Genomic DNA, 25,220 nt, shown 5'->3' with positions numbered 1-25,220 from the left:
AGTGTGGGAGGAAACCCGGATGTCTAGTGACTAGACAAAGTAAACCACTGCACACATTCCTAATCTAACAGCACACACATCCTTTCACATAAATAAACCAGACTCAAGGTGATTTTTTTTGTTGTTTACTTAAAAATGTAAACGTGTACACATACAGAGTATAACCCAAACAAGGAAAGGAATAAGTCCATATAAAAACATCTTAAAATAAATGGTGTGTAGCTGGATCCAGCTGGTAGCATACAGATATTCTACAATGGCAGATCTGGCTGCTGAGTACACGTCACAATAATACTACACATCAGCCATACACAACACAAGGCAAAACAAAGCTACATCCATAAAAAGGATTGATTAGGAGCCCGTCAAAGCCAGCTTGATGTTTGGGGTGAGTCTGGAGTAGCTTAGCCCCAATGCCACTGGTTCTGCCTCGCTCCTGGAGTCAGTACAGCGGTGGGATAGGGATGGGTGAACGGGCCCTCCAACAAGCATAGAAAATACTGCAGAAATGTGGAGGCCCTAGCGGTCTCCCTACAGCGCCATGGTCTCAACAGTTGAGCTGAGTGGGCAGGCTACGGCCTGATTTCATTGCTGGGGAGTCAAAGTCCTTGTAGTACAGTGAATTGGGGCCACCAGGTACAGTAAGAGGTGAGCTCAGTCCAAAAGCTCCGCTGGGGCATGGCAAGTCCATTATGTTGACCACCACTCCCCATAGACAAACACACAAGAGTGGGTGATCTTGGGTGTGTTAAGTAGAACAGAGCGGTGTGCAACGTTTGATTCAACGGAAACAGCGCCCTTCTGAACGACCAGCTGAAGAGCGTTGTGATTATGGTAACGGAGGAAGATTGCATACGTTGTGCTGCATTAGTTTTGTGATTTCGAAAGGTTACATCCATATTGATCAGGCCACCAACCACCACCAGCAAACAAACCTCAGACTGTTGAAGAATGGTGAGCACAAAACATACAGTGAACTGAACGCACCCCTGGTGTTCACAGGAAGAGGTCAGTCCAGCTCTTTGAAGCGTGCGAACATGGACTTGCGCACAGCTTGTTTGTAGGTGGCATGGTTCCAGACGACAGGCTCCTTCTTCTTCCTCTGAGAAAAGAGAGGAAACATCACGAAGGGTAAAAAAATAAATAAATAAATAATAAATAATAATAATAATAATATTATTTTTAAATCACCAAGAAAACCATCTGGAGGACTACAGACAAATACAAAATGTTATAGACCAGGGCTTTTCAACCCTGTTCCTGTAGAGCTACCCTCCTGTAGGTTTACGCTCCAATCCCAGTTGTAACTTGCTGGATTCAGCTCACCAACCAGCTAACTATTAGAATTAGTGCTACATTAAGGGTAGGAGTGAAAACCGACAGGACGGTAGTTCTCCAGGAACAGAGTTGGAGAGCTGCATTAGAGACGCACCTCAACAGGTTCAGAGCCTAACCCAGGTCTCTCGCTGCCTTTGTGCATGTCCCTGGAGCCACCAGCCCAGCTATTCTGGTGTTGATGTTGGTGCTTCCTTCTCTTCTGTTCTGGGGAGCCGTTGGACTCGACAGCACTCAGCTGTGGGACAGACTACACACATTAATACGTCAGTCATGACATTTAAAAATAACATATTTTATTAGGATCCCCATTAGCTGACGTCACACCGACAGCTAGTCTTCCTGGGGTCCGACACGTAACGAAAAAGACATTACAGACAAAGAATACAATTTACATACGTTAACAATTAGATATTACAGACATTTAAAATACCTGAAAAGCAACATTTAATGGTCAAGATCCATATCTCATTAGATGTCTTTTATATTTTCTTAAGACTTTTTCGCTTGGGAAATATGAGTTGGTAATAGAGATGGGCGACATGGGGGGGGGGGGGGGGAATCCATATCGCAATAAAATGACTAAATCATCATATATTAACCAGAAACTGAACAATGAATTCTTAACATTAATGTGCACCAGTTACTTTCTTTTATATATCCCTTAAAACTAGTACCACTTTGAATGACAGTTAGTAATAGCTCATTCAGTTTCTTTTCAAACTTCACATTCCCCTAGTAAAAGGCTACTAATCGTTAATGTCAATATCAGTGAAATGTTAAAATGTCCTTGATAAAATGGTCCGTTTCACCCATTTTGGTTTATCGTCCCAGCTCTAGTAGGAAAGGAGGTCCATTCAATGATGGCCGTATTTAAAGGTTGATTTGTGGAGATCTCTCCCAAGTTGGGGGGGGGGGGGGGTGTATCAGATGACCGTTGCCAGTATACAATAATAAGATAGAGACTGAGGCAACTATGATTTAGCTATTTGCGACTATTGGAACGGCTTTACAGCTACATATTAAATGTGTACGCACTTACGTAAAAGGTGAAGAAAAATCAGGCCTCCACTGACCTCTTTCTCCTGGTTCTCCAAAGCCTCCAGCTCCTTCTTTGACCTTTTGATCTTCATGTGGATCTCCATGTTTTGCTTGTGGAGGTCAGAGAGCTGCTGGTGGCGCACCAGACCGTCCTTATTGGGGAACTGTCTCCTACACAGCAGGCAGGCCATCTTCTTCCAGTCTGTTAGCTTGTCCTCCTCGTCCTGGGACTGGCTCCTAGAAACCTGAGGCGCCTCGTGCTGCACCTCCTCCTCCTCGTCACTGCCTGTAGCTGCATAGTCTGACGCCAGCAGGCCCAGAGAGCCAATGGGCTGCTGGGTAGAGTAGAGAGAACAGGAAGTTTGAGAACAAGTTCACCAGGGAGTGAGGAAACTAGCCCAGACATTATGGATTGGAATCAAATTCATGACTTCTTTCCCCAGCTCTCACACCACAGAACATTCTAGGCATTTGGCGGTGACCTCTCACAAATCCTCCAACCAATCTCACCTTTGAGCCCTTCCCCTCTTTCTTGGGAGGAGCCATAGGCTTCTTGAAGGGGTCATCTCCACCCTGTATGGGGAAACAGAGGAGTTACAGCAGAATTGATAAAATCGTGGTAAATAAATAATGCGTAGGGCAGCTCCCGAAGTGACCCATCAGCAAGAATTTCCTGTGTTCTTAGGAATTCCACATTCTCCATGTTGATCTTGCCAACCCCCAAGGTCACACCTCTGAGAAGCAGTTCTGTTGTGATTACATCATGTAGGTCTGACATCTGATTGGAGGTGAACGGTACAGTTACACTATTGGTCAACTCAGATTTGTAAACCAAACCACGCAGATGCATATAAAAGGGTCTTAGAGATCCCTCCCTCTCCTAGAATGCCAGTTAATGCTTTGTAACATAAGCTTTTTGCCTTGTATGCAAATGTGTTCATTTTACAAAGTAATTCAATGCTCTTATATTTAGAATTCCATTCAGACATTAAGCGCAAGTATGGTGTTCTTGCATATTGCTAAATAATCTTTATGGAGTCAGATAATTCATTAAAATGGGCTAATTGCATAGTTTAATTATGAGGCGCATGTGAGGTACACTACATGACCAAAAGTATATGGACGTTAATTGCAAAATCATGAGCATTATTATGGAGTTGGTCCCCCCTTTTTGCTGCTATAACAACTCTTTCGGGAAGGCTTTCCACTAGATGTTGGAACATGGCTGCGGGAACTTGCTTCCATCCAGCCACAAGAACATGGATGGGCAATTAGGCCTGGATCGCAGTCGGCGTTCCAATTCATTCCAAAGGCGTTTGATGGGGTTGAGGTCCGGGCTCAGTGCAGGCTAGTCAAGTTCTTCCACACCGATCTCGACAAACCATTTCTGTATGGATCTCGCTTTGTGCAACGGGGCATTGGCATTGGCATGCAGAAATAGGAAAGGGCCTTCAGCAAACTGTAACCACAAAGTTGTAAGCACAGAATCATCTAGAACATGGGTGTCAAAGTCAAATGGACGGAGGGCCAAATAAAAAAATCAGCTACAAGACGAGGGCCGGACTGTTCGAATGTTCATTGAAAAATTTTTAAATGACGCATATAGTCTAGTGAACCTAATTGAACCTACTGAAAACCTAACAAATATATTACAATATGATCAGATAAATAAAGCAATATTTTCTTATGGCTCTGTCAGTAATCTTTAATTTTCAACAGACACAAAAGACAAATTTCCTTTATATAAATATCCCCATAACATGAACATTAAATGAAAGAAACCGGTATTCAAGGCACCATCAGTAGACTATATTTTCTATTTTAGCAAAAGTGGGCTAAATTTACTTCAAAGAAAAAACAATAATAGCAATTTTCTATCATCCACTCAACTGAAATATTTTTAAAATATAATTGGATTGAAATACAAAAAAATAAAGTGCAAAAATCTATTAATCAAAAACAACACTTTGTTTAAGGAGAAGTAACATGCAGTGAAAACAAATATTAAATTTTAACTTTTAAACTTGAACTGAGTAAAAACTCTAAATATGTGATTGCACAGTAATGTTCACTTGTTTGAGGTTGAGGGTGATACTTGGTGGTGTCCCATCTTTTCCACAAGTTCATCAATGTTCGGGGTAAGGCTCTGAGCTGAAGAAATCCTCAGAATTGAGTGGAGGTGTTCAGCAGTAAGTCGACTTCTGTGTGATGTTTTGTTCAGGTTCATCAAAGAAAACAGTTGTTCACACAGGTATGTGCTGCCAAACATAGACAACGTTTGAGCAGCCTGGATGCGCAGCTGGGGCATTGTGCCGGGGAGGAAACGGGCAAACTCCGCAGCACCCACTGCCGCATATTTTTCCCTCAGTGCATCATTGCATTGGAGGTCAATCAACTCCATTTGGAGGTTTGGTGGTGAGCTTTCCACGTCAACAGCAAATGGGTTACCGAGCAGTTCCAACCTGCTTTTTTGTGCTTCAAAGTCAGCAAATCGGCGTCGAAAGTCAGTGGTAAGCATACCTATTTTATCAGCCAACTGTGTGCTCGGGAACGCACTGGTAGAGAGCTTCTCTTTCATGGTCTGGCAGCTGGGAAAGTGGCTCAAATTTTCTTTCCGCATCTGCGTCTCCCACAGAGTCAGTTTGGTTTTAAATGCCTTCACTGTACTGTACATATCAGAGATGACACGATCCCGACCCTGCAGCTGCAAGTTTATTGCATTCAGATGACTCGTAATGTCACACAGAAAAGCCATTTCACACAGAAACATTTCGTCTCGGAGTTGTGTTGTGTCTTTCCCTTTGCTGTCCAAGAATAGACAAATCTCCTCACGAAGCTCGAAACATCTTTGAAGCACCTTTCCCTGGCTTAGCCATCGCACCTCTGTGTGATAAGGCAAATCACCATGCTCCGTTTCTAACTCCGTCAGAAATGCCTTGAACTGGCGGTGATTCAAACCTTTGGCTCTGATAAAGTTAACTGTGCGCGTGATGATGCTCATTACATGCTCCATTTTCAAGGCTTTACCGCACAACGCTTCCTGGTGTATGATACAATGATAAGCTGTCAGCTCACCTGTCGCGTTTTCCTCTTGCATCTTTTCCCGTATCTTCGCCACCAGTCCGCTCCTGTGTCCACACATCGCAGGTGCTCCGTCGGTTGTCAAACCCACAAGTTTTTCCCAAGGCAGCTCCATCTCATTTACACATCTTGACACCTCTTCATACAAATCATGCCCCGTAGTTGTGCCATGCATAGGACGTAAAGCCAAAAACTCCTCTGTCACGCTTAGGCTGGAGTCCACTCCGCGGATGAAAATTGACAACTGGGCAATGTCAGAAATGTCGGTGCTCTCATCCACAGCCAAGGAATATGCAATAAAATCTTTTCCCTTTTTCACAAGCTGCTCTTTTAGATTGATGGACAACTGGTCTACTCTCTCGGCAATGGTGTTTCTGCTCAGACTCACATTTAAAAAGAGTTGCCTTTTTTCTGGGCAAACTTCGTCACAAACTTTAATCATGCAGTTTTTGATGAAATCCCGCTCCGTAAATGGCCGGGCTGATTTAGCGATCTCTTCTGCCAAAATAAAACTGGCCTTGACAGCAGCCTGGCCTTGTGATTTGGCTTTTTTGAACAGAGCCTGTCGAGATTTGAGGCCTCGTTTTAATTCCTCTGCCTTTTGTAGCCTTTGTTCCATGTCCATATTCTTGTTTTTGTCCGCGTGTTTCGTTTCATAATGTCGTCTCAGATTATACTCTTTCAGTACCGCCACACTTTCTCCACACAGAAGACACACAGGTTTTCCAGCTACCTTCGTGAACATATACTCCGACTCCCACCTTGTTTGAAACCCCCGGTTCTCAGTATCCACCTTCCGTTTTGCCATTTTTGATGGGTATCTGAAAGTTAATTTTACTGTGATGCTGACGACTGCTGTGCCAATAAATATTGAAATGAAGCAGCCTACTGCTCGGTGCGTCACCTTTGCATTGTGGGAAATGTAGTATTGGTGCGTGTAAAAGATCTGCGGGCTGCCGGCTTGCTGCGGGCCGGTTCTAATAATAAATCAAGATCATCCCAGGGGCCGTAAAAAACCTTCTTGCGGGCCGGATGTGGCCCGCGGGCCTTGACTCTGACATATGTGATCTAGAATGTCATTTTACACTGTAGCATTATGATTTCACTTCCCTGGAACTAAACGGCCTAGCCCAAACCATGAAAAACAGCCCAGACCATTATTCTCCTGGCATCTGCCATACCCAGATTTGTCCGTCGGACCGCCAGATGAAGCTGATTCATCTCTCCAGAAAAGGCATTTCCTCTGTTCTAGAGTCCAATGGTGGCAAACCATACAGACGGTATGTGTGATCACTCTCTCCGTAGTCGACGTGCGTAAGACCTTTAAACAGGTCAACATTCAAAGTCCGTAGGGCCAGGCGGATTCAACACCATAGTGCCTTCAAAGCTCATCACTAAGCTAAGGATCCTGGGACTAAACACCGCCCTCTGCAACTGGATCCTGGACTTCCTGACGGGCCGGGCCGGGCCACCCCCAGGTAGTGAGGGTAGGTAGCAACACATCCGCCATGCTGATCCTCAACACTGGAGCCCCTCAGGGGCGCGTGCGCAGTCCCCTCCAGTGCTCATTGTTCACCCACGACAGCATGGCCAGGCAAGACGCCAACACCATTGTTACGTTTACAGACGACACAACAGTGGTAGGCCTGATCACCGACAACGACGAGACAGCCTATAGGGAAGAGGTCAGAGACCTGGCTGGGTGGTGCCAGAATAACAACCTCTCCCTCAACGTGATGAAGACAAAGGAGATGATTGTGGACCACAGGAAAAGGATGACCGAGCATGCCCCCATTCTCATTGAGGGGGCTGTAGTGGAGCAGGTTGAGAGCTTCAAGTTCCTTGGTGTCCACATCACCAACAAACTAGAATGGTCCAAATACAACAAGAAAGTCATGAAGAGGGTACGACACAAAACCTATTCCCTCTCAGGATAGGAGAATGAAAATATTTGGCATAGGTCCTCAGATCCTCAAAAGGTTCTACAGCTGCAACACCGAGAGCATCTGGTTGCATCACGAGCAATGGACATTAGACAGGTGGAAATATGTCCTTTGGTCTGTCGTCCAAATTTGAGAATTTTGGTTCCAACCATTGCTGTGAGACACAGAGTAGGTGAACGGATATCAGCATGTGTGGTTCCCACCGTGAAGCATGGAGGAGACGTGATGGTGCTTTGCTGGTGACACTGATTTATTTAGTATTCAAGGCCCACTTAACCAGCATGGCTACCACAGCATTCTGCAATGATACACCATCCCATCTGGTTTGCAATTAGTGGGACATTTGTTTTTCAAAAGGACAATGACCAAACACACCTCCAGGCTGTGTAAGGGCTATTTGACCAAGAAGGAGAGTGATGGAGTGCTGCATCAGATGACCTGGCCTCCGCAGTCAATCGACCGCAACCCAATTGAGATGGTTAAGGATGAGTTGGACCGCAGAGTGAAGGAAAAGCAGCCAACAAGTGCTCAGCATATGTGGGAACTCCTTCAAGACTGTTGGGAAAAAGCATTCTTCGTGAAGCTGGTTGAAAGAATGTCATGAGTGTGCAAAGCTGTAATCAAGACAAAGGGTGGCTACTTTGAAGAATCTCAAATATAAAATATATTTTGATTTGTTTAACACTTTTTTGGTTACTACATGATTCCATGTGTGTTATTTCATAGTTTCATAGTTTACTATTATTCTACAATGAAGAAAGTAGTAAAAAAAAGAAAAACCCTTGAATGAGTAGTCAACTTTTGACTGGTACTGTATATAAATACACTGTATACACATGTCAAATATTACTGCCCACTACACGTGAAGAATAAAAATAAAGATGACAAAGCAGCTGCATGCATGTCACCGAGACACGCCTACCCACCTTCCTCTCGAAGATGGCGAAGGCCGCATCAGCTGCCTTGGAGGTCTTCCTGTCGTCCAGTCCGCCCACGGAGGTCTTCAGTATGGGGGACGGGCAACGGACGCTGTCCTTCTGGCGGTTCTGGATCTTAGCCCATCGCTCCATATCCTTCATGACCTGAGACAGACAGATATGTATTCACCATCTATGAGGTAGTGTATTTGGGCAAGAGGGTTGTTCATATAGCTTCATTGTACATGAGTACAATGTGGTAATGTGGGTTTACTTTGACAGCGGCTAGGCTCCTGGGTTTCTCCTCTTTCTCTCCTGGTTTGTCTTTGCCATCTTTCTTATCAAGGCTGTGAGGTGCAGTGTCCTCCTCCTCTCTCCTCTCTGGGGAAGGGTTGGGGTTAGGCATGGTGTTCAGGGCAGGAGTAGGGTTCAGGACTGGGGGAGGGTCGACGTGAGGGGTTGGCTCTGGTTTCTTTATGTCCAGTGGAGCGTCTGCTACTGGATTGGCCAGAATGGCCTGTACGTCAGGTGCCAGGGCAACACTAAATTGGGCCATGGGGGGCTGGGTGTCTGTGGAGTGTCCTCCAGGCACGGGGATGTACGTCTTGGACGCACTGTCCCAGTAAAGGTACTCCTGGGTCTGGGCATTGTAGAAATACTGCACACACAGACAGAGGACATGAAGCACAAACACAACAAAGAGAATCATTTCAAGAGCATGTATCAGATCATATATGAGCTACTGTGCAGCACTCTTACCCTAGAGGCAGGGTCATAGTACAAGGTAGTTTGGGGATCGTAGTAGAACCCGGAAGTGGCATCATACAGGTAGTTAGTCACGTCAGGAGTTTCAGTAGCTAGAGAAATGAGAAGGACAGTTATTGCAAGAGCATGACAAGATGAGACTGATAAAATGCCTGTCTAGTCACATTTTTCCCCCCTGATGTCAGAGGGGCATTATTGCTTGGCCTTACCATAGCTGTAGCCATCAGTGCTGTGGTCTCCTGTAGCTGCCATTACTCCAGCAGAGGAGACCTGGGGGTGCAGAGCCTGTTGGTAGGGAACAACTAATGGAGGTTCACCATAGCCACCTCCCTGGGATGTGGGAGAGGGAAACATAGGTTACCTGGGCATTTCACACCGACACTCACTCAAGCATTTCCTCTGTTTAAACTGTCAATCATTATCAACGCTTCAAGAATGCACAAGATACACATGGTATACACTGTCCAACGAAACGCTTACTTGCAGGTTCCATCGACAATGCAACAATAAGAAATAACAAAAGATAATAAAAAGTAAAAACGGCAGTCGAATGGAATAAACATTTTAGCATAAGTATAATACAGGAAGGCACAATTTCTAGTCAAATATTTACACGTGTTTTGGGGAAGAGGGGGCAAGTGTTATTGCTAAATACTGCACAATTTAAAGATGAAGAGTCAGGTAGCAGCAGCAATATGTGTGTAGCATGAATGGATGCGTGTGTCTTCACACGAATAAAGTCGGTTATAATAGTATCTCACCTGAGCCATGCTGGAGTTCAAGTGAGAGACGGATGAATGGGAGTGAGGGATGTCTGAGCTCATCGGCCCACCCATTGAGCCACCCAAACGGTCTCCTAGGTCAAAAAACATATATAAGAATGGATTCTTACAGATCATTTTGGACTCAACATTACCTGATTGAAGGATGTTGAGCTGAAAAATACACAAAATGTACTGTCTCTTCATGTGCAAATCCTCAGGCAGAAAAGTGTTTGAATGTGGATACTGACAGAGAGGACTCACCTTGCATGTTAGGTGGGGGAGCGCCTGGTGGCTGCTTGTGAGGTTGGGATGAATAGTACTGCTGCGGCTGGAATTAGGGCACAAAAACACGTTCAGTTGTCTAACCAACACACAAAATCAAAACCAAAAAACGATAGCAAACACCTAACTTACCTCCATCATACTGGACTCAGGTGGGAACCCCAGGAGAGAAGTGTTGGATTTATCAAACTCTCTTCTGTAGCTAGCAGGAGAAGACACCATCAAATCCTCAGTAGTGCACTGAAATCTGTGGCTACATGATATAACATGCTACAGGACTCACTTTTGATTCTTCAACGGCTTGGCGACCTCGGCGTAAACCCGGACCCCGTCGATAGAGAGAGGCCTGGGCTTGGTGAGAAGGTCAACTAGACGGGTCACTTGCTAGAATGGAAAAAAAGACCACGTCATGATATCCATTAAGCGGGCTACAACTCTGACATTTCAAATCCACATATCAGTTGGAAAAGGGAGTGTGATAAACCATGACAAAGAGCCTAATTGACATGTTATGGCAGCTATGTGATACCTCATGAGAGTCCATGTCAATGAAGCAGAAGCATTTGGCACCCGGTGGTTTGCCTCTAACCAGACGGACGTTCCTCTCATCCAGGTAGGCGAAGGGGTCCAGGGCTTTCAGGATGGTCTCCACTGTTGTGGTGGGCTTCACATTCTTTATGATCATGGCTGTAGGGCAACAGAGGGGAGAACAAGCACACTGATCTATAAACTTGAAAGCCATTGAGTTTGAACAGTAATCCATAGACAAACAAACACATTATTATCCAGTCACACATCAAACCAACTATTCCAATACTGCCCAGCTCACTCACTCTTGCTCTCCTTAAAGATGGGGTCCAGCTGATGAGGGCCAGGAGCTTGGCGAGGGGGGTTGCGGCTGGCCCAGGACTCTGCCTGCTGCTCAGCCTCTTGCTGTCTGAGCTGCTGGTCCACCTGCTGCTGCCAGGCCTCTGGGGTGAGGTCTGAGCTGCGCTGCCACGAGCCCTGCTGAGATAGGGGGTCCACTGGGGCCTTGGCCTGTGAGCCATTCTGGCCGTAGTGGTCGCTCTTGGCCTTGTTGACCAGGAGCTGGCCCGGGCTTGGCAGCAGGGGTTCCTGGGCCGGAGGGCCTGGTTCCTAACGCAGCGAGAGGAGTCGCATCAATTACTTAGTGGTAGTTGTCTTAACCTATAGCTTAACATAATGAATACAGGCAAAACAAATCTACTGCTCACACAAATCTCGGGGTAAATACGACCAAGCATAAAAATACCTATGCTACTATCATTCTAAAAATAAGAAAAGGTCTATGGAACCAAGGTAAAGGGAATGAATAAATCCCTGTCATCCACAGCAGGCCCTTCCTGTGTGATATACAACACTTACTTGAGCTTCCTTGACACTTCTGTCCGGCTGGACGTATCTCATGAGAGCCGTTTTAGTGCCAACCATCAGCGATCCCTGAAAAACAGGAAGAGAGTTCTCTAGATCCAAACGGAGCAATCCGCTTCCTTGCCAACCAAGTGACACAATTCTAAATGTTCCAAGAGAACAGACTCCCATCATGCACTGTGGCAGGTTTAGTCCTCCTTAGTGGAGAGGGTAGTAGGACAAACATAGTTCTGACAGAAATTTGGAAGCCATGTCGACCAATACCTTCCAAAAGAACTTCCTCCATGCAATTGCATTACTGTTTCCCAGGAGGTAATTCAACCTTTTATGTACAGTACTATCAAAAGCGGAGATTATGAATTTCCCATCACTCGTCTTACTAGATAAAGTTACAAATCTATATTCGTTGACAATGCAGGACTCAAATGTGTACTTCAAAAATGTGAAATTCAATAGACCATTGTGTTGGCAGTGCACTGTAAGTGTATGACACTCATTTGCCTAAAGGCATGACTGTGCTGGATCAGACATGCAAGCTAAGCTGTTGGTTTAAAGACAATTTTTTTTCCAGATTTAACATAACCTCAGGTTTAACTAATACAGTGCAGTCGGAAACTATTCAGACCTCTGGACATTTTCCACATTTCGTTATGTTGCAGCCGTACTCAAATTGATTAAGTAGTTCCCCCCCCTCAATCTACACACAATACCCCATAATGACAAAGAAAACAGGTTTTTAGACATGTTTGCAAACGTATAAAAAAACGTATTAACTGAAATATCACATTTACATAAGTATTCAGACCCTTACTCAGTACTTCGTTGAAGCCCCTTTGGCAGCGATTACAGCCTTGAGTCTTCTTGGGTATGACTCTACAAACTTGGCACACCTGTATTTGGGGAGTTTCTCCAATTCATCTCTGCGGATCCTCTCAAGCTGTCTCAGGTTGGATGGGGACCATTGCTGCACAGCTATTTTCAGGTCTCTCCAGAGACCGGGTTCGATAGGGTTCAAGTCCGGGCTCTGGCTGGGCCACTCAAGGACATTCAGAGACTTGTCCGAAAGCCACTCCTGCATTGTCTTGGCTGTGTGCTTAGGGTCTTTGTCCTGTTGGAAGGTGAACCGTCACTCCAGTTTTAGGTCCTGAGCCCCCTGGAGCAGGTGTTCATCAAGTATCTCTGTACTTTGCTCTGTTCATCTTTCCCTTGATCCTGACTAATCTCCCAGACCCTTCCGCTGAAAAACATCCCCAGGTGGACACCAATCAAGTTGTAGAAACATCTCAAGGATGATCAATGGAAACAGGATGCACCTGATATCAATTGCGAGTCTCATAGAAAAGGGTGTGAATACTAAAAAAATATATATCTAAAAACCTGTAATCACTTTGTCATTATGGGGTAGGGTGTAGATTGAGGAGGAAAGACATTTATTTAATAAAGGGGTCTCTATACTTTCCGAATGCACTGCAAGTACATCTAAAATGGTGAGTGGCAGTTATATCTACAATAACCCCACTTGCCGAGAGAATACTTTAACCGTTTCTTTGCTGTTGATAGGTAAAAAGATACAGCCGAATGCATTAAACACTTGAGAGGAAATGCATGTCTTTTAAATCTTATGTAACCAAATGATTTTTACAAAATCCAAAACCATTCTACCAACCAGCTACCCAATTAGTAAATTAACAGAGGATAGATCAAAGGAACATGTAACGCCTGTCACTGATTCTGCATCGTTCCAGCCTTGATCAGAGCCAGACATGGCCCTAGCCTTGATGATTGTCTGTTGCTTAACATTGTAGTGCGTCATGAGTCCATCAATATGGGTACCAGATTTGGCCAATATGGTTGGGAGAATATGAGTCACCTGTACTGGTGGCGTGCACCACTGACCTTTGCTAAAATGGCTAAAAACCAACCAATGCAGGCTTCTGACACTCTACATGAACTTATACCAATTTGACCAAAAGGAAGGCCTCACAGTCCCCAAAAGGAAAAAGCAAGCAAAGAACTGTGGTCAAGAGAAAAGACTCCTCAAGTGTCAAGTGAATGGGTGTCGAGCAGATATTCTACTTGTATTTAGCAGACAAGTGGATCTGATGTGGAGGACGCATTTAGGCACAGAGTCTATCCATTCAGCACTGTGAAAGAATACCATGGTTGCTGCACAGCTCTCTACGTGTAGAGAAAGAAGAATGGAATAGAACATTACTGTCCACTTCTTGAGAACAAGGAATGAGCATAACCCCCAACAAACAGTCAAGAGTATTGCAGAATGTAGTACCCCAAAGTAATTGGGGGTAAAGTTGGGCTTGTAAGTAGCCAAAGGTTAAGGCAAGATATTGCCAGAAAGGTATAAGTCAACAGGCAACAGCAATCTGAAGCATAAAGAGATCAACTTTCCAACATTGCCACCAAAAAAAAGCAACTCTCGTATTTTTAAGTTCTGTGCAAAAATGAGAACAAAACAAACCTTAAGATGGACTTGAACGCTAGCTCAGAAATGGCTGCCTTACTCGCCTTGACATTGCCATCTAGCAATGAAAAAAAAAAAGAGATCACTAAATGAAAACCAATCCAACTAAGGACTTTGATGGACAGAGGACCAAGAATGCAGGAACAAGACATTATGTAGCATGCCTATGGGCCTAGACATACACTGAGTGAGCAAAACATTAAAAACACCTTTCTAATATTGAGTTGCACCATCCCCTTTTGTCCTCAGAACAGCCTTAATATGTTAGGCGTGGACTCTACAAGGTGTCTAAAGTATTCCACAGGGATGCTGGCCCATGTTGACTCCAATGCTTCAAGTTAGAGGGATGTCCTTTTGAGTGGTGGACCAGTCTTGATACACACGGGAAACTGTTGAGCGTGAAAAACAGAGTAGCTCTGCGGTTCTTGACAAACCGGTGCGCCTGGCACCTACAACTATTTAAATATTTTGTCTTGCTCATTCACCCTCTGAATGACACACATTCACAATCCATGTCTCAAGACTGTAAAATCCTTCTCTAACCTGTCTCCTCCCATTTAGCTACACTGATTGAAGCGGATTTTAAAAAAGTGACATCATTAAGGGTCCATAACTTTCACCTAGATTCACCTGGTCAGTCCGTCATGGAAAGAGCAGGTGTTCTTAATGTTTTGTACACTCAGTGTACAATGCACCAGACAGACGCCTCCTCGACCTCGTATTATTGAACTATTATGAAAAGTCGAATTTCTCCCAAAAAGCTATTCTCAGCATCCTTGAACCTACACCAACAGTGTAAATTCACACACCCACACGTAGGGAGTAACTACGACAAATTATCCCAAACAATAACCAACCCTGCTCCCACCTCTCCCTCCCCTAACCCTTATAAAATGCCAGCCCCCCCAGCCCAAGCCTTCTTCCTGCCCGAAGGCACAGCCGACGTAGAGAGACGAGGATGGGCCACCTGGTTGGATTCCATGAAGTGGACTGCATCCTCGAGGTTTAAAAACTCCACATAGGCCGTATCGTAGCTGTAACCTGGGGACAGCATTTGAAATACAGATGGGTTTGAGTTAGTCAATGCCAGTAAGGACAGCAGTTCATGAGCACATCACGAAAGGAGATCACATTCAGCATTTTTGTGGTGATGGTGCTGCATTTAGATGACTACATGGGGGGATAGAACATTGTCCTAATTATTCATGTTGAGACATGTATGCCAATGTCTCCACTAATACAGTACCTTTTCAGCACAACATGCATTTTAGTCATTTATCTTGCATTTGAGTTGGCAATGTCCGTATTTAATTGCCAGTACCAACATATTTTCCTAATCCAACTATGGACTGAATGTTGTCCCTAAACAGCTTGCCAAGTATGCCAACTATAGCTTCCTTTCCATAAAGGGAAGTTCCTGCAAGCATAAAGGTATGACCTATGTGCTACTAAGGCATAGGCTTACGGTGTATGAAAGAAACTAACATGAAACATAGGCTATGCCATTGATGAATTGTCTTGCTGCCATATTTAAACTTTGTCATTTCAGAAACATGGTATTGTAGCGTCTCAGGGATCTGAAATGTAACGCTTTACATTGCATGAGCTCAACCCTTTTCAACAGAACACAGTTTAAACCCATCTTGCAACATTTATTAATGTGATGTTCTTTGGTAAGCATGTGAATGAACAGTTGGGAGTAGATGGCTGAAGCAGTCCTACAATCAAATTATTGAGAAAACTTTCGGTCTAAGCTGAATGACGAGAAACGCAACACCAAGAACCTGAAGTCGCAGCAAAACACTTAGAGTGGTCTGTAATAGGGGCTTGCTGCCGACATTCGTTTACAATCAATGCTTTATTTGTTAAAAAAAGGAAATTGTGTATAATGAAACAAATGGTGTGTACGCAAGAAATGCTTGTCACATGAACTGTTGTGACAGATAGTCACTGTCAAAGATGGCTTCGTTGAGGATGAAAGCTCCTACAAAATGTTTTGAACGTGTTCCTACATCGTCAGGAATGAAAAACACTAATGGATAAATACTAAGAAAACCTGGCTGTTGAACTGATGCGCGACTGCATCAAGATCGAGAACACCGGAGGCAACAAAGACACTTTGAAAAGCGTATATGAGTCGTATAGTGAAATAGCGAAACATTTCGTAGGAGATTTGAGATACTGTTCGAGTTGAGCATGTCCACACATGGACTTTTGTCTCACCTGGCACAACATTCTTTATCTTCATGCCCTGCATTGGGACACCGTCACGGACTGCAAAGGCACCAAGAATCTGCAAGAGTGAAATGTTTTTAGGCTTTAACCTTTAATAAAAACACCTATAGGTTTATAACTAAAACTTTCATCATCTAACTAGAAGATTTTACGCAATCAGAAAAGTAAAAGGTAAATGTCTGATTTGATTCCTACCTGTTCCATTGTGGCTGTCTTAGGAATTCCAGTTATGCAAATTGTATGAGTAACCTTGTCCTTCACAGTCGCACTCCTGTAATCCTGATCCTTTGGTTGACAGGTCAGATTTAAATAACAGGTTAATTAAAGCAATTGAAAAATCACATAAATGACAAACGGGAACACTCAACCAACAGATGTACAAGAAAATTTGTATGGAATTTAGTTTGGATGCAAATGTTTTGTTTTGCATTTTCTATGTGGTTTAGTCTATACATTTGCTTTACTAACCTGGGAACCAGAGTCATTGAATTTGGGAGTCTGGACTGGTTTGGATTCCTTTAGAACTTCGTTAGGTACTTGCAGCTCCTCAGATTTGTGGTAAAAGACTCTCCCTGGGCCTGTTCTGTAGTCAATGTCCCTGTAGTCCTGGTCTTTGCCTTGGAATGCAGGCCCTGGAACCAGCTTATCCCTCTCTGAGCCTTGTTCAAGCAATGCATCCTTCGGTCCTTTGAAACTAGCGTTATCTTTTGGCCCCTGGCCCAGTGGAGTTGGTGGAGTCTTCTCTAGGAGATAGGGGGGCCTGTCCATCTCTAAGAGGTATGGGGGTCTGTCACCTCGATTTGGTGCATTTTGATTCTGCTTGGGATCTCTGTCTCCAGGCCAGCGCTTGCTGTTATTCTCTCTGTTCGGGGTGTTTGGCAGGAGCCCAGGACCCATGGGTGGAAAGGGAGGGTACTGGGGACCTCTACGGCCAAAGGATGGCAAATCCATGACAGGAAAATCTTGGGGGGGCTTTTTATCCCAGTCCTGAGAACCAGGAGCTTCTCTCTCAGTGTGAGGGAAGCCAAAGGGAGGCCCATCCTTTTTCCCTGGGAATTCTGTGGATGGTCTGTCTTTTTCTTTAAAAATTGGTGGCTCTCCAAGAAGACCGCCCCCTCTGGACATTGGAGGGAATCGCTGTCCCTGAACATCTATGGTGAAAGGAGGAAGACCTCTGATCATAGGAGATGGAAGAGTGTCCTTCATTTTTCGGTTCTTCCACTCCTCTGCAAGCGACACCTCATCCATTTCTGGAAAGTCCCTGTCTCTATGGGTGCCTTTTGGATCTTTACCCATAAACTTGGGTCTGTTTGGCCCACCAAGATCTGGAGGGCAACCAGGACTTCCCCGGACATCCATTGGCGCACCTTCACTGTCGCCAAATCTAACAGGAGATCTGTCCCTTCCTCTGTATTCAGCCTGGGGTCCAACGCGGTTTCTGAAGTCCATATCAGACTCAAACCTTCTCCTTGGATTCAACGACGAAGCACCCCTCCTGCTGAAGTCCATCATTCCCCTGTCCGAGTCCCGTGGAGGCATGTCCATATTAAACCCATCAATGTCATCCATGCCCATTGGGGGCCTGTCTCTATCACGCATGTCTCTGAACCCCTCATTTCTACCCATAGGCTCAATGGAAAATCCTCCACGCCTTCCATCCATATTGGGATTGTTGAAACCTGGCATATCCTTGCGGAACATCTCCCCATCTCTCATATCTATAAATCTGTCATTTGGCTCTCGTAGATCTCGTGGTGGCATGCCTCTCCCTCCCATGCCTGGGCCTGGCCCCTTGAAACCACCACTACCTGCTGCATTTAGCAGCTTGTCTCGGATTGCCATTTCATACTGCCTTCGGAGGCCGAAGTCTGATTCCTCCCCAGGTCTTCCCGGGAAATCCCTGGGTGGTTCTCCTCTCCCTCGTATGTCAAGAGGTTCCATAACATGGCCCCTCATATCAGACGGACCCCTCATATCAGACGGACCCCTCATATCAGACGGACCCCTCATATCAGACGGACCCCTCATATCAGACGGACAATCCATCCTCCTCATGTCCATACGAGGCCCCCGATCCTGTGGCCCCCTGGGACCCATGTTCATCCCATTTCGACCCCTGAAATTGGGCATAGCTCCACCTCGGTCCCCAAACATTTCTCCACGATTGCCCCCACTGGAACAAAAAAAATGGTGGGATGTTTGTGCTGGTACAATTAATTATGCAAGAAATGGCCATGATATAATAAGCATATCAAAGTAAACCTGGAGTCACGTGATGATATGGTGTGTGGTCCTCCCACTACGACTCAGGAAACCATGCAAATTATTAGGTTACAGATTCAATAAATTATGATGAACTTCACAGGTTGGTTAAAGTGCACTGTGATGAGCTTGATGCTCCTTTCCAATAAATATAGAGTGTCTTATTCTGGTGACATGATGATCCATGCTTGACAAATAAACAATCTCACTCTTATCTATAATAATCTCATCATGTAGACTAGCCTACCCTCACTGTATCTGTGAGCTGTTGGCTAGAGAGCACATGTCAAGACCAGAGTAGGCACATTTGCTATTTAACGCAACAGTTTCTGACAAAAACTATCGGTAGAGTTGAAAATAAGATGGAAACACATTGAACTTTAGATTCTTATTCAGTACTTGAAAACTAAAATCTACATTGTGTGTACTAAATCCTCAAGCACGGATTTGTTTCTGTAAGAAGTCTGTTTGGTGGAAACACACCACTGGTGGATTTTAGAATATTTGCATGAAAATCTATTGCCAATTGGATGGCATCCTAGCTACTGACAAACATTTTCAATTGAGCACCTCTTTCAAATCAAGTAACCAATGAAAATAACTTGAAACGTTAGTGTTCCTCATCTCATATCACTATAAAAACAGCTCTGTGGATACTGCCTTTGCCACTGTCTGCTTACCGAAAGGGTGGTCCCGCTTGTGGTCCTCTCCTGGGTCCGTCCCACATATTTTTCCAAACTTCAATCACCAAATTTATCTGACAGAGTAAAACGTTTTCATGTTAAATCGCAGACAGTAGCTTGACTCCAATGCAGTGTTATTTACCTTCAGTATAGCAATAAACTACAGGGGCTTGATAAGCATCTATAATGAGCAAATTCAAGGAAACAAATTGCCACCAGTTTACAAGGGAAGATGGCATTGACACAATAGTCGGTATCACCAATCTTTAGCATCGTATGTTGTGCCAAGGAATGGGTTAGCTAGCAATGTGACATGTTATTTACTAGCTAGGCCTGACAAATGTGTGTTAACTAGCTAGCTAAATTAAGTTAGCTAGCTAGATAACGTTAGTTACTTTCAGTCAATATTTCCTCCACAATTTGTGTTACAGTTGAAGCTAACTATCTAGCTGTCAATTATTTTGATAAACGATCAAGGTACACTCTGGTGTGCATTGCAAGGCCAAATACGCTAATGACGACGTTTCAGTTAGCTAGCCGTGCTGGCGACATTTTCTAAGTAGCTAAAGTCAGAGATACTGTGTATAATGACGAGACAGTCTTCTCCCATAGGCGGGAAAGCAGACCGGGCAGTCTGCTTATCGTGTAAAGAATTTGACGGGAGTATACCCTCTCGCTTCGCCGTTTCCTCTCTGCTGTCAGCTAGCTAGCTGCCTCCACCGGATTGGTTTTCAAGCTACTAACGCTAGTGAGCTAATATCCTGGCAGGTAAGAGTCGGTTTTCAAAATGTAAGCTAGGTGATGTTTTTGATGATAAAGGTTGATATGAACGGAAATAACCATATTGAATCAATTTCTTATTATTTATAATAGGAGAAGCTCACCTTATATTTGTTCTGAGATCTTCAATCAATCGGGAAGAAAATGGAGACCGGAGGTTTTAAAGAAGAGTGGTATCCAGGGAGGGGTAATATATTGGTGGGATTTGTAGTCCTCTGGCAATATGTACTACAATATCCACTGAGACGATAGGTCTGTTCGACATTGACGCTTGACTGATCTTCTAATCACCTTGCATCATAAATAGCGACTCGTTATTATTTGAGGGTCAGTCAGTCACAATTTACCCACGATATAACACGGTTTTGATGCTCTCGAACACGGCCAGTGGGCGAGTTCCAGACCGACTAACGGCTTGAGAATTTGGCCCTCCATCGCATGCTGCCTGCCTCGATCTCCCCTGGACAACTTTTAGAGATCCCTGTTTTTCTACAGTCAAAAGACTGCAATATCCACAAGGCTGTTGACAACCAAAGCAAACATACGAGTATTTGTTAAATGACTAAACTGTAAATATGTGTGAACAACAGGACATAGAGACTGACGGAGAACTCGTCTTTGTATCTGTGACGGCATGGGCAGCAAGCACCATTAAGGCTATCGCCATTTAAAGTAGTCTGTTTTCTTCTTCTTCATTGGCTGATTGCTGCCAACTCATAGGAATCCAGTTTTAATGTCACACACAAGTACAGTGAAATGCCTTTCTTGGAAACTCAAAACCCAACAATGCAATAATCAATATTAATGTTTTACAAGAAAAAAACCCCACAGGAAATAAGAATATGAAATATGAAATAGACATTAAAGTAAGTAAGTAACCATGGTATATACAGGAAATATTTAAAAAGTCAGTTCCAATACCATATATATATATATATATACTCTTGACATGTTTATTTTTAGGGGATAGATCAGCTTTAATATTGCAAATGGGTTGTAGCTTCCGTCAATGTAATTCTCTGCATCATTTCCAATCCCCAAAATATTGTTTTATAAATATATACAGTACCAGTCAAAACTTTGGATACACCTACTCATTCAAGGGTTTTTCTTTATTTTCACTATTTTCTACATTGTAGAATAATAGTGAAGACATCAAAACTATGAAATAACATATGGAATCATGTAGTAATCAAAAAAGTTTTAAACATCAAAATATATTTTAGATTTTAGATTCTTCAAAGTAGCCACAATTTACCTTGATGGCAGCTTTGCACAATCTTGACATTCTCTCAACCAGCTTCACCTGGAATGCTTTTCCAACAGTCTTAAAGGAGTTCCCACATATATGCTGAGCACTTATTGGCTGATTGTCCTTCGCTAAAATCCCAAACCATCTCAATTGGATTGAGGTCGGGTGATTGTGGAGGCCAGATCATCTGATATAGCACTCCATCACTGTTCTTCTTGGTCAAATAGGCCTTACACAGCCTGGAGGTGTGTTGGGTCATTGTCCTGTTGAAAAACAAATGATAGTCCCACTAATTGCAAACCAGATGGGATGGTGTATCGCTGCAGAATGCTGTGGAAGCCATGTTGGTTAGGTGTGCCTTGAACTCCAAATAAATCACAGACAGTGTCACCGGCAAAGCACGCCCACACCATCACACCTCCTCCATGCTTCACCGTGGGAACCACACATGCAGAGATCATCTGTTCACCTACTCTGCATCTCACAGACACAGTTGGAACCCAAAAAATCTCAAATTTTGATACATCAGATCAAAAGACAGATTTCCAATGGTCTGATGTCCTTTGCTTATGTTTCTTAGCCCAAGCATGTCTCTTATTATTATTGGTGTCCTTTAGTAGTGGTTTCTTTGCAGCAATTCGACCATGGAGGCCTGATTCTCCTCTGAACAGCTGATGTTGAGATGTGCCTGTTACTTACACTTTGTGAAACATTTATTTGGGCTGCAATTTCTGAGGCTGGTAACTGTAATGAACTTATCCTCTGTAGCAGAAGTAACTCTGGGTCTTCAATTCCTGTGGCAGTCCTCGTAAGAGCCAGTTTCATCATAACGCTTGATGGTTTTTGTGACTGCCTTTGAAGAAACTTTAAAAGTTCTTGACATTTTCCATAATGACTGACCTTCACCAATTGTGCAAGTTCTCCCACTTAAAAAGATGAGAGGCCTGTAATTTTCATCATATGTACACTTCAACTATGACAGACAAAATTAGAAAAAGAAATCCAGAAAATCACATTATAGGATTTTTAATGAATTTATTTGCAAATTATCGTAGAAAATAAGTATTTGGTCAATAACTTTGTTATATACCCTTTGTTGGCAATGACAGAGGTCAAACATTTTCTGTAAGTCTTCACAAGATTTTCACACACTGTTGCTGGTATTTTGGCCCATTCCTCCATGCAGATCTCCTCTAGAGCAGTGATGTTTTAGGGCTGTTGCTGGGCAACACGGACTTTCAACTCCCTCCAAAGATTTTCTATGGGGTTGAGATCTGGAGACTGGCTAGGCCACTCCAGGACCTTGAAATGCTTCTTACTAAGCCACTCCTTCGTTGCCCGGGCGGTGTGTTTGGGATCATTGTCATGCTGAAAGACCCAGCCACGTTTCATCTTCAATGCCCTTTCTGATGGAAGGAGGTTTTCACTCAAAATCTCACGATACATGGCCCCATTCATTCTTTCCTTTACACGGATCAGTCATCCTTGTCCCTTTGCAGAAAAACAGCCCCAAAGCATGATGTTTCCACCCCCATGCTTCACAGTAGGTATGGTGTTCTTTGGATGCAACTCAGCATTCTTTGTCCTCCAAACACAACGTGTTGATTTTTTTACCAAAAAGTTATAATTTGGTTTCATCTGACCATATGACATTCTCCCAATCTTCTTCTGGATCATCCAAATGCTCTCTAGCAAACTTCAGACAGGCCTGGACATGTACTGGCTTAAGCAGGGGGACACGTCTGGCACTGCAGGATTTGAGTCCCTGGTGGCGTAGTGTGTTACTGATGGTAGGCTTTGTTACTTTGGTCCCAGCTCTCTGCAGGTCATTCACTAGGTCCCCCCGTGTGGTTCTGGGATTTTTGCTCACCGTTCTTGTGATCATTTTGACCCCACGGGGTGAGATCTTGCGTGGAGCCCCAGATCGAGGGAGATTGTCAGTGGTCTTGTATGTCTTCCATTTCCTAATAATTGCTCCCACAGTTGATTTCTTCAAACCAAGCTGCTTACCTATTGCAGATTCAGTCTTCCCAGCCTGGTGCAGGTCTACAATTTTGTTTCTGGTGTCCTTTGACAGCTCTTTGGTCTTTGCCATAGTGGAGTTTGGAGTGTGACTGTTTGAGGTTGTGGACAGGTGTCTTTTATACTGATAACAAGTTCAAACAGGTGCCATTAATACAGGTAACGAGTGGAGGACAGAGGAGCCTCTTAAAGAAGAAGTTACAGGTCTGTGAGAGCCAGAAATCTTGCTTGATGGTCGGTGACCAAATAATTATTTTCCACCATAAATGGCAAATAAATTCATTAAAAATCCTACAATGTGATTTTCTGGAGTGATGGAGGTTGATATGTATAGGGGTAAGTGGCCAAGGCAACAGGATATAAGATAAAGTAGCAGCAGTTTGTATGTGAGTTGGTGTGCAGGTGCGTAGAGTCAGTATAAATTGATGTGCATATTATGTTTGAGTGGGCAAATGATGGAGTGAGTGTTTGTTTGTGTGTTGGAGTGACAATGTATGTGAGTGTGTAGGGCCCTATCGGTGTGCTTAGAAATAGTGCAAGTGTCACATGTGCTCCCTCTCCGGCCTCTAGGTCACCAGGCTGCTCGTTATGGTGCTCACCTGTCACCATCGTGATGCGCACCAGCGTATTATGACACTCACCTGGACTCCATCACCTCCTCGATTACCTGCCCTTTATAAGTCACCCCCTTTGGTTTCTTCCCCAGTCGTCATTGTTTCTGTTTCTGTGTCATGTTGCTGCTCTGTTCGTGTTTTCTTGTTTTGTATTTTGCTACGTTTATTCATTAAAACACTCACTCCCTGAACTTGCTTCCCGACTCAGCGCACGTCGTTACAGCAAGGATGGAAATAAAGGTAAATAAAGAGGTTACTTAGGCAGTCCATGTAGCTAATTTGTTAGCTATTTATCAGTCGTATTGCTTGGGGATAGAAGCTGTTCAAGAGCGTGTTGATGTCAGACTTGATGCACCAGTACCTCTTGCTATGCGGCGGCAGAGAAAATTGTCTACGGCTCGGGTGGTTGGAGTCTTTGATGATTTTCCGGGCCTTCTTTTCAAACCGCCTGATATAGAGGTCCTGGATGGCAAAGAGCTCGGCCCCAGTGATGTACTGGGCTGTCCACACAACCCTCTTTAGCGCCATGCGATCGAGGGCGGTGCCATTGCATACCAAGCAGTGATGCAGCCAGTCAATATGCTCTCAATGGTACAGCTGTAGAACCTTTTCAGGATTTGACATACAGTAAGTGCATGTGATACCAAAATGTCTACTAGACAGTCACCATTACATTGGTGTCAGAACTGGGATAGCTATACACCCAAGCCTGTGAAGCATCTGATGAAGAAGACTGGGCAAGAAGAGGAGGAAATTAGCATTCTGCTCCAGGTGCTGAGTTTCGGCGGGAAGTGATCCAAGGAATAAGGTGCCCATCCGGACAGTGAAGGTTGCCTGCTATGGGAGGTGGAGTCCTAGGAACCCTACCTAGCCCAGTTTCAGCTAGCCATGAGGTAAAATGGATGGCTGAAGAGGAAATGGCTGTGCAGCTTGCCCCTGTAGGGGCTGTACTAGACCTCAGCTCTGACCAGTGGAGGGACTACACTGCCCTAACTACCACCTTAAGGCAGAGATTTGGTTCAGCCCTTGCCCACACCTGAGTTGACAAGAATTGCCATTGGGATAATGACGATGGGAACTTCATCCCAGTCCCCTGACACCTTGTTGAGCTGGAATATGGAGTTTGTTGTTTAGGCCAGATGCAGGGCATCTACCTTCCATGCAGCATCAGCGGGGAGGCCTGGAAGGCGTTGATTGACATAGATTCCACGATAGTCCTTGTTCAGCCTGGTGTTGATCCAGGCCTCTACCTGTATGTCTTCGCACAGTGACGGGAGCTTGCGGTCGTGAAGGGTCGGAGTTCCTTATCTGTGACAGTCAGCAATGTCTCGTTGAAGCACAAGTTCTGGTTAGCCGATATCCAAGGTGACTAC

General features: G+C 44.2%; 1 protein-coding gene across 6 annotated transcripts; it reads right to left on the bottom strand.

Moving 5' to 3' along the window:
• Positions 1-109: 109 nt before the first annotated feature.
• On the bottom strand, positions 110-20,194 carry LOC139413282 (RNA-binding protein 5-like). Of its 6 annotated transcripts, none has more exons than XM_071160477.1 (21): positions 20,064-20,194; positions 19,177-19,253; positions 16,703-18,407; positions 16,430-16,519; positions 16,223-16,292; positions 14,967-15,040; positions 11,515-11,589; positions 10,962-11,265; positions 10,658-10,815; positions 10,412-10,512; positions 10,261-10,330; positions 10,108-10,174; positions 9,844-9,938; positions 9,292-9,412; positions 9,077-9,174; positions 8,592-8,975; positions 8,327-8,482; positions 2,887-2,949; positions 2,412-2,711; positions 1,433-1,585; positions 110-1,102 (listed from the first exon to the last, which is right to left on the bottom strand). In XM_071160477.1, the coding sequence occupies exons 2-21, from the start codon at positions 19,221-19,223 to the stop codon at positions 1,010-1,012; spliced, it is 4,224 nt and encodes a 1,407-aa protein (XP_071016578.1). In that variant the 5' UTR covers positions 19,224-19,253; positions 20,064-20,194; the 3' UTR covers positions 110-1,009. The 6 variants fall into 6 exon arrangements, with proteins under 6 accessions (XP_071016578.1, XP_071016582.1, XP_071016579.1 ...); XM_071160481.1 differs by having other exon boundaries at positions 1,433-1,573; XM_071160478.1 differs by having other exon boundaries at positions 2,412-2,708.
• Positions 20,195-25,220: the final 5,026 nt, after the last annotated feature.

The sequence above is a fragment of the Oncorhynchus clarkii genome, chromosome 7 (assembly GCF_045791955.1).
Source record: "Oncorhynchus clarkii lewisi isolate Uvic-CL-2024 chromosome 7, UVic_Ocla_1.0, whole genome shotgun sequence".
Taxonomy (NCBI): Eukaryota; Metazoa; Chordata; class Actinopteri; order Salmoniformes; family Salmonidae; genus Oncorhynchus; species Oncorhynchus clarkii.
Note: the sequence above shows the minus strand (reverse complement) of the source record. Positions and strands in the feature narration are given on the sequence as shown.

Bases quoted from the DNA above. Each gene is read 5' to 3' on its own strand.
- LOC139413282 (XM_071160477.1), bottom strand. From the start codon at position 19,223: ATGTGGGACGGACCCAGGAGAGGACCACAAGCGGGACCACCCTTTCG. The intron at 10,513-10,657 runs GTATCACATAGC...TTTCCATTCTAG, and splicing joins TTGACATGGACTCTCATGAG to CAAGTGACCCGTCTAGTTGA. The intron at 8,976-9,076 runs GTAAGAGTGCTG...CTGTGTGTGCAG, and splicing joins ACTATGACCCTGCCTCTAGG to TATTTCTACAATGCCCAGAC.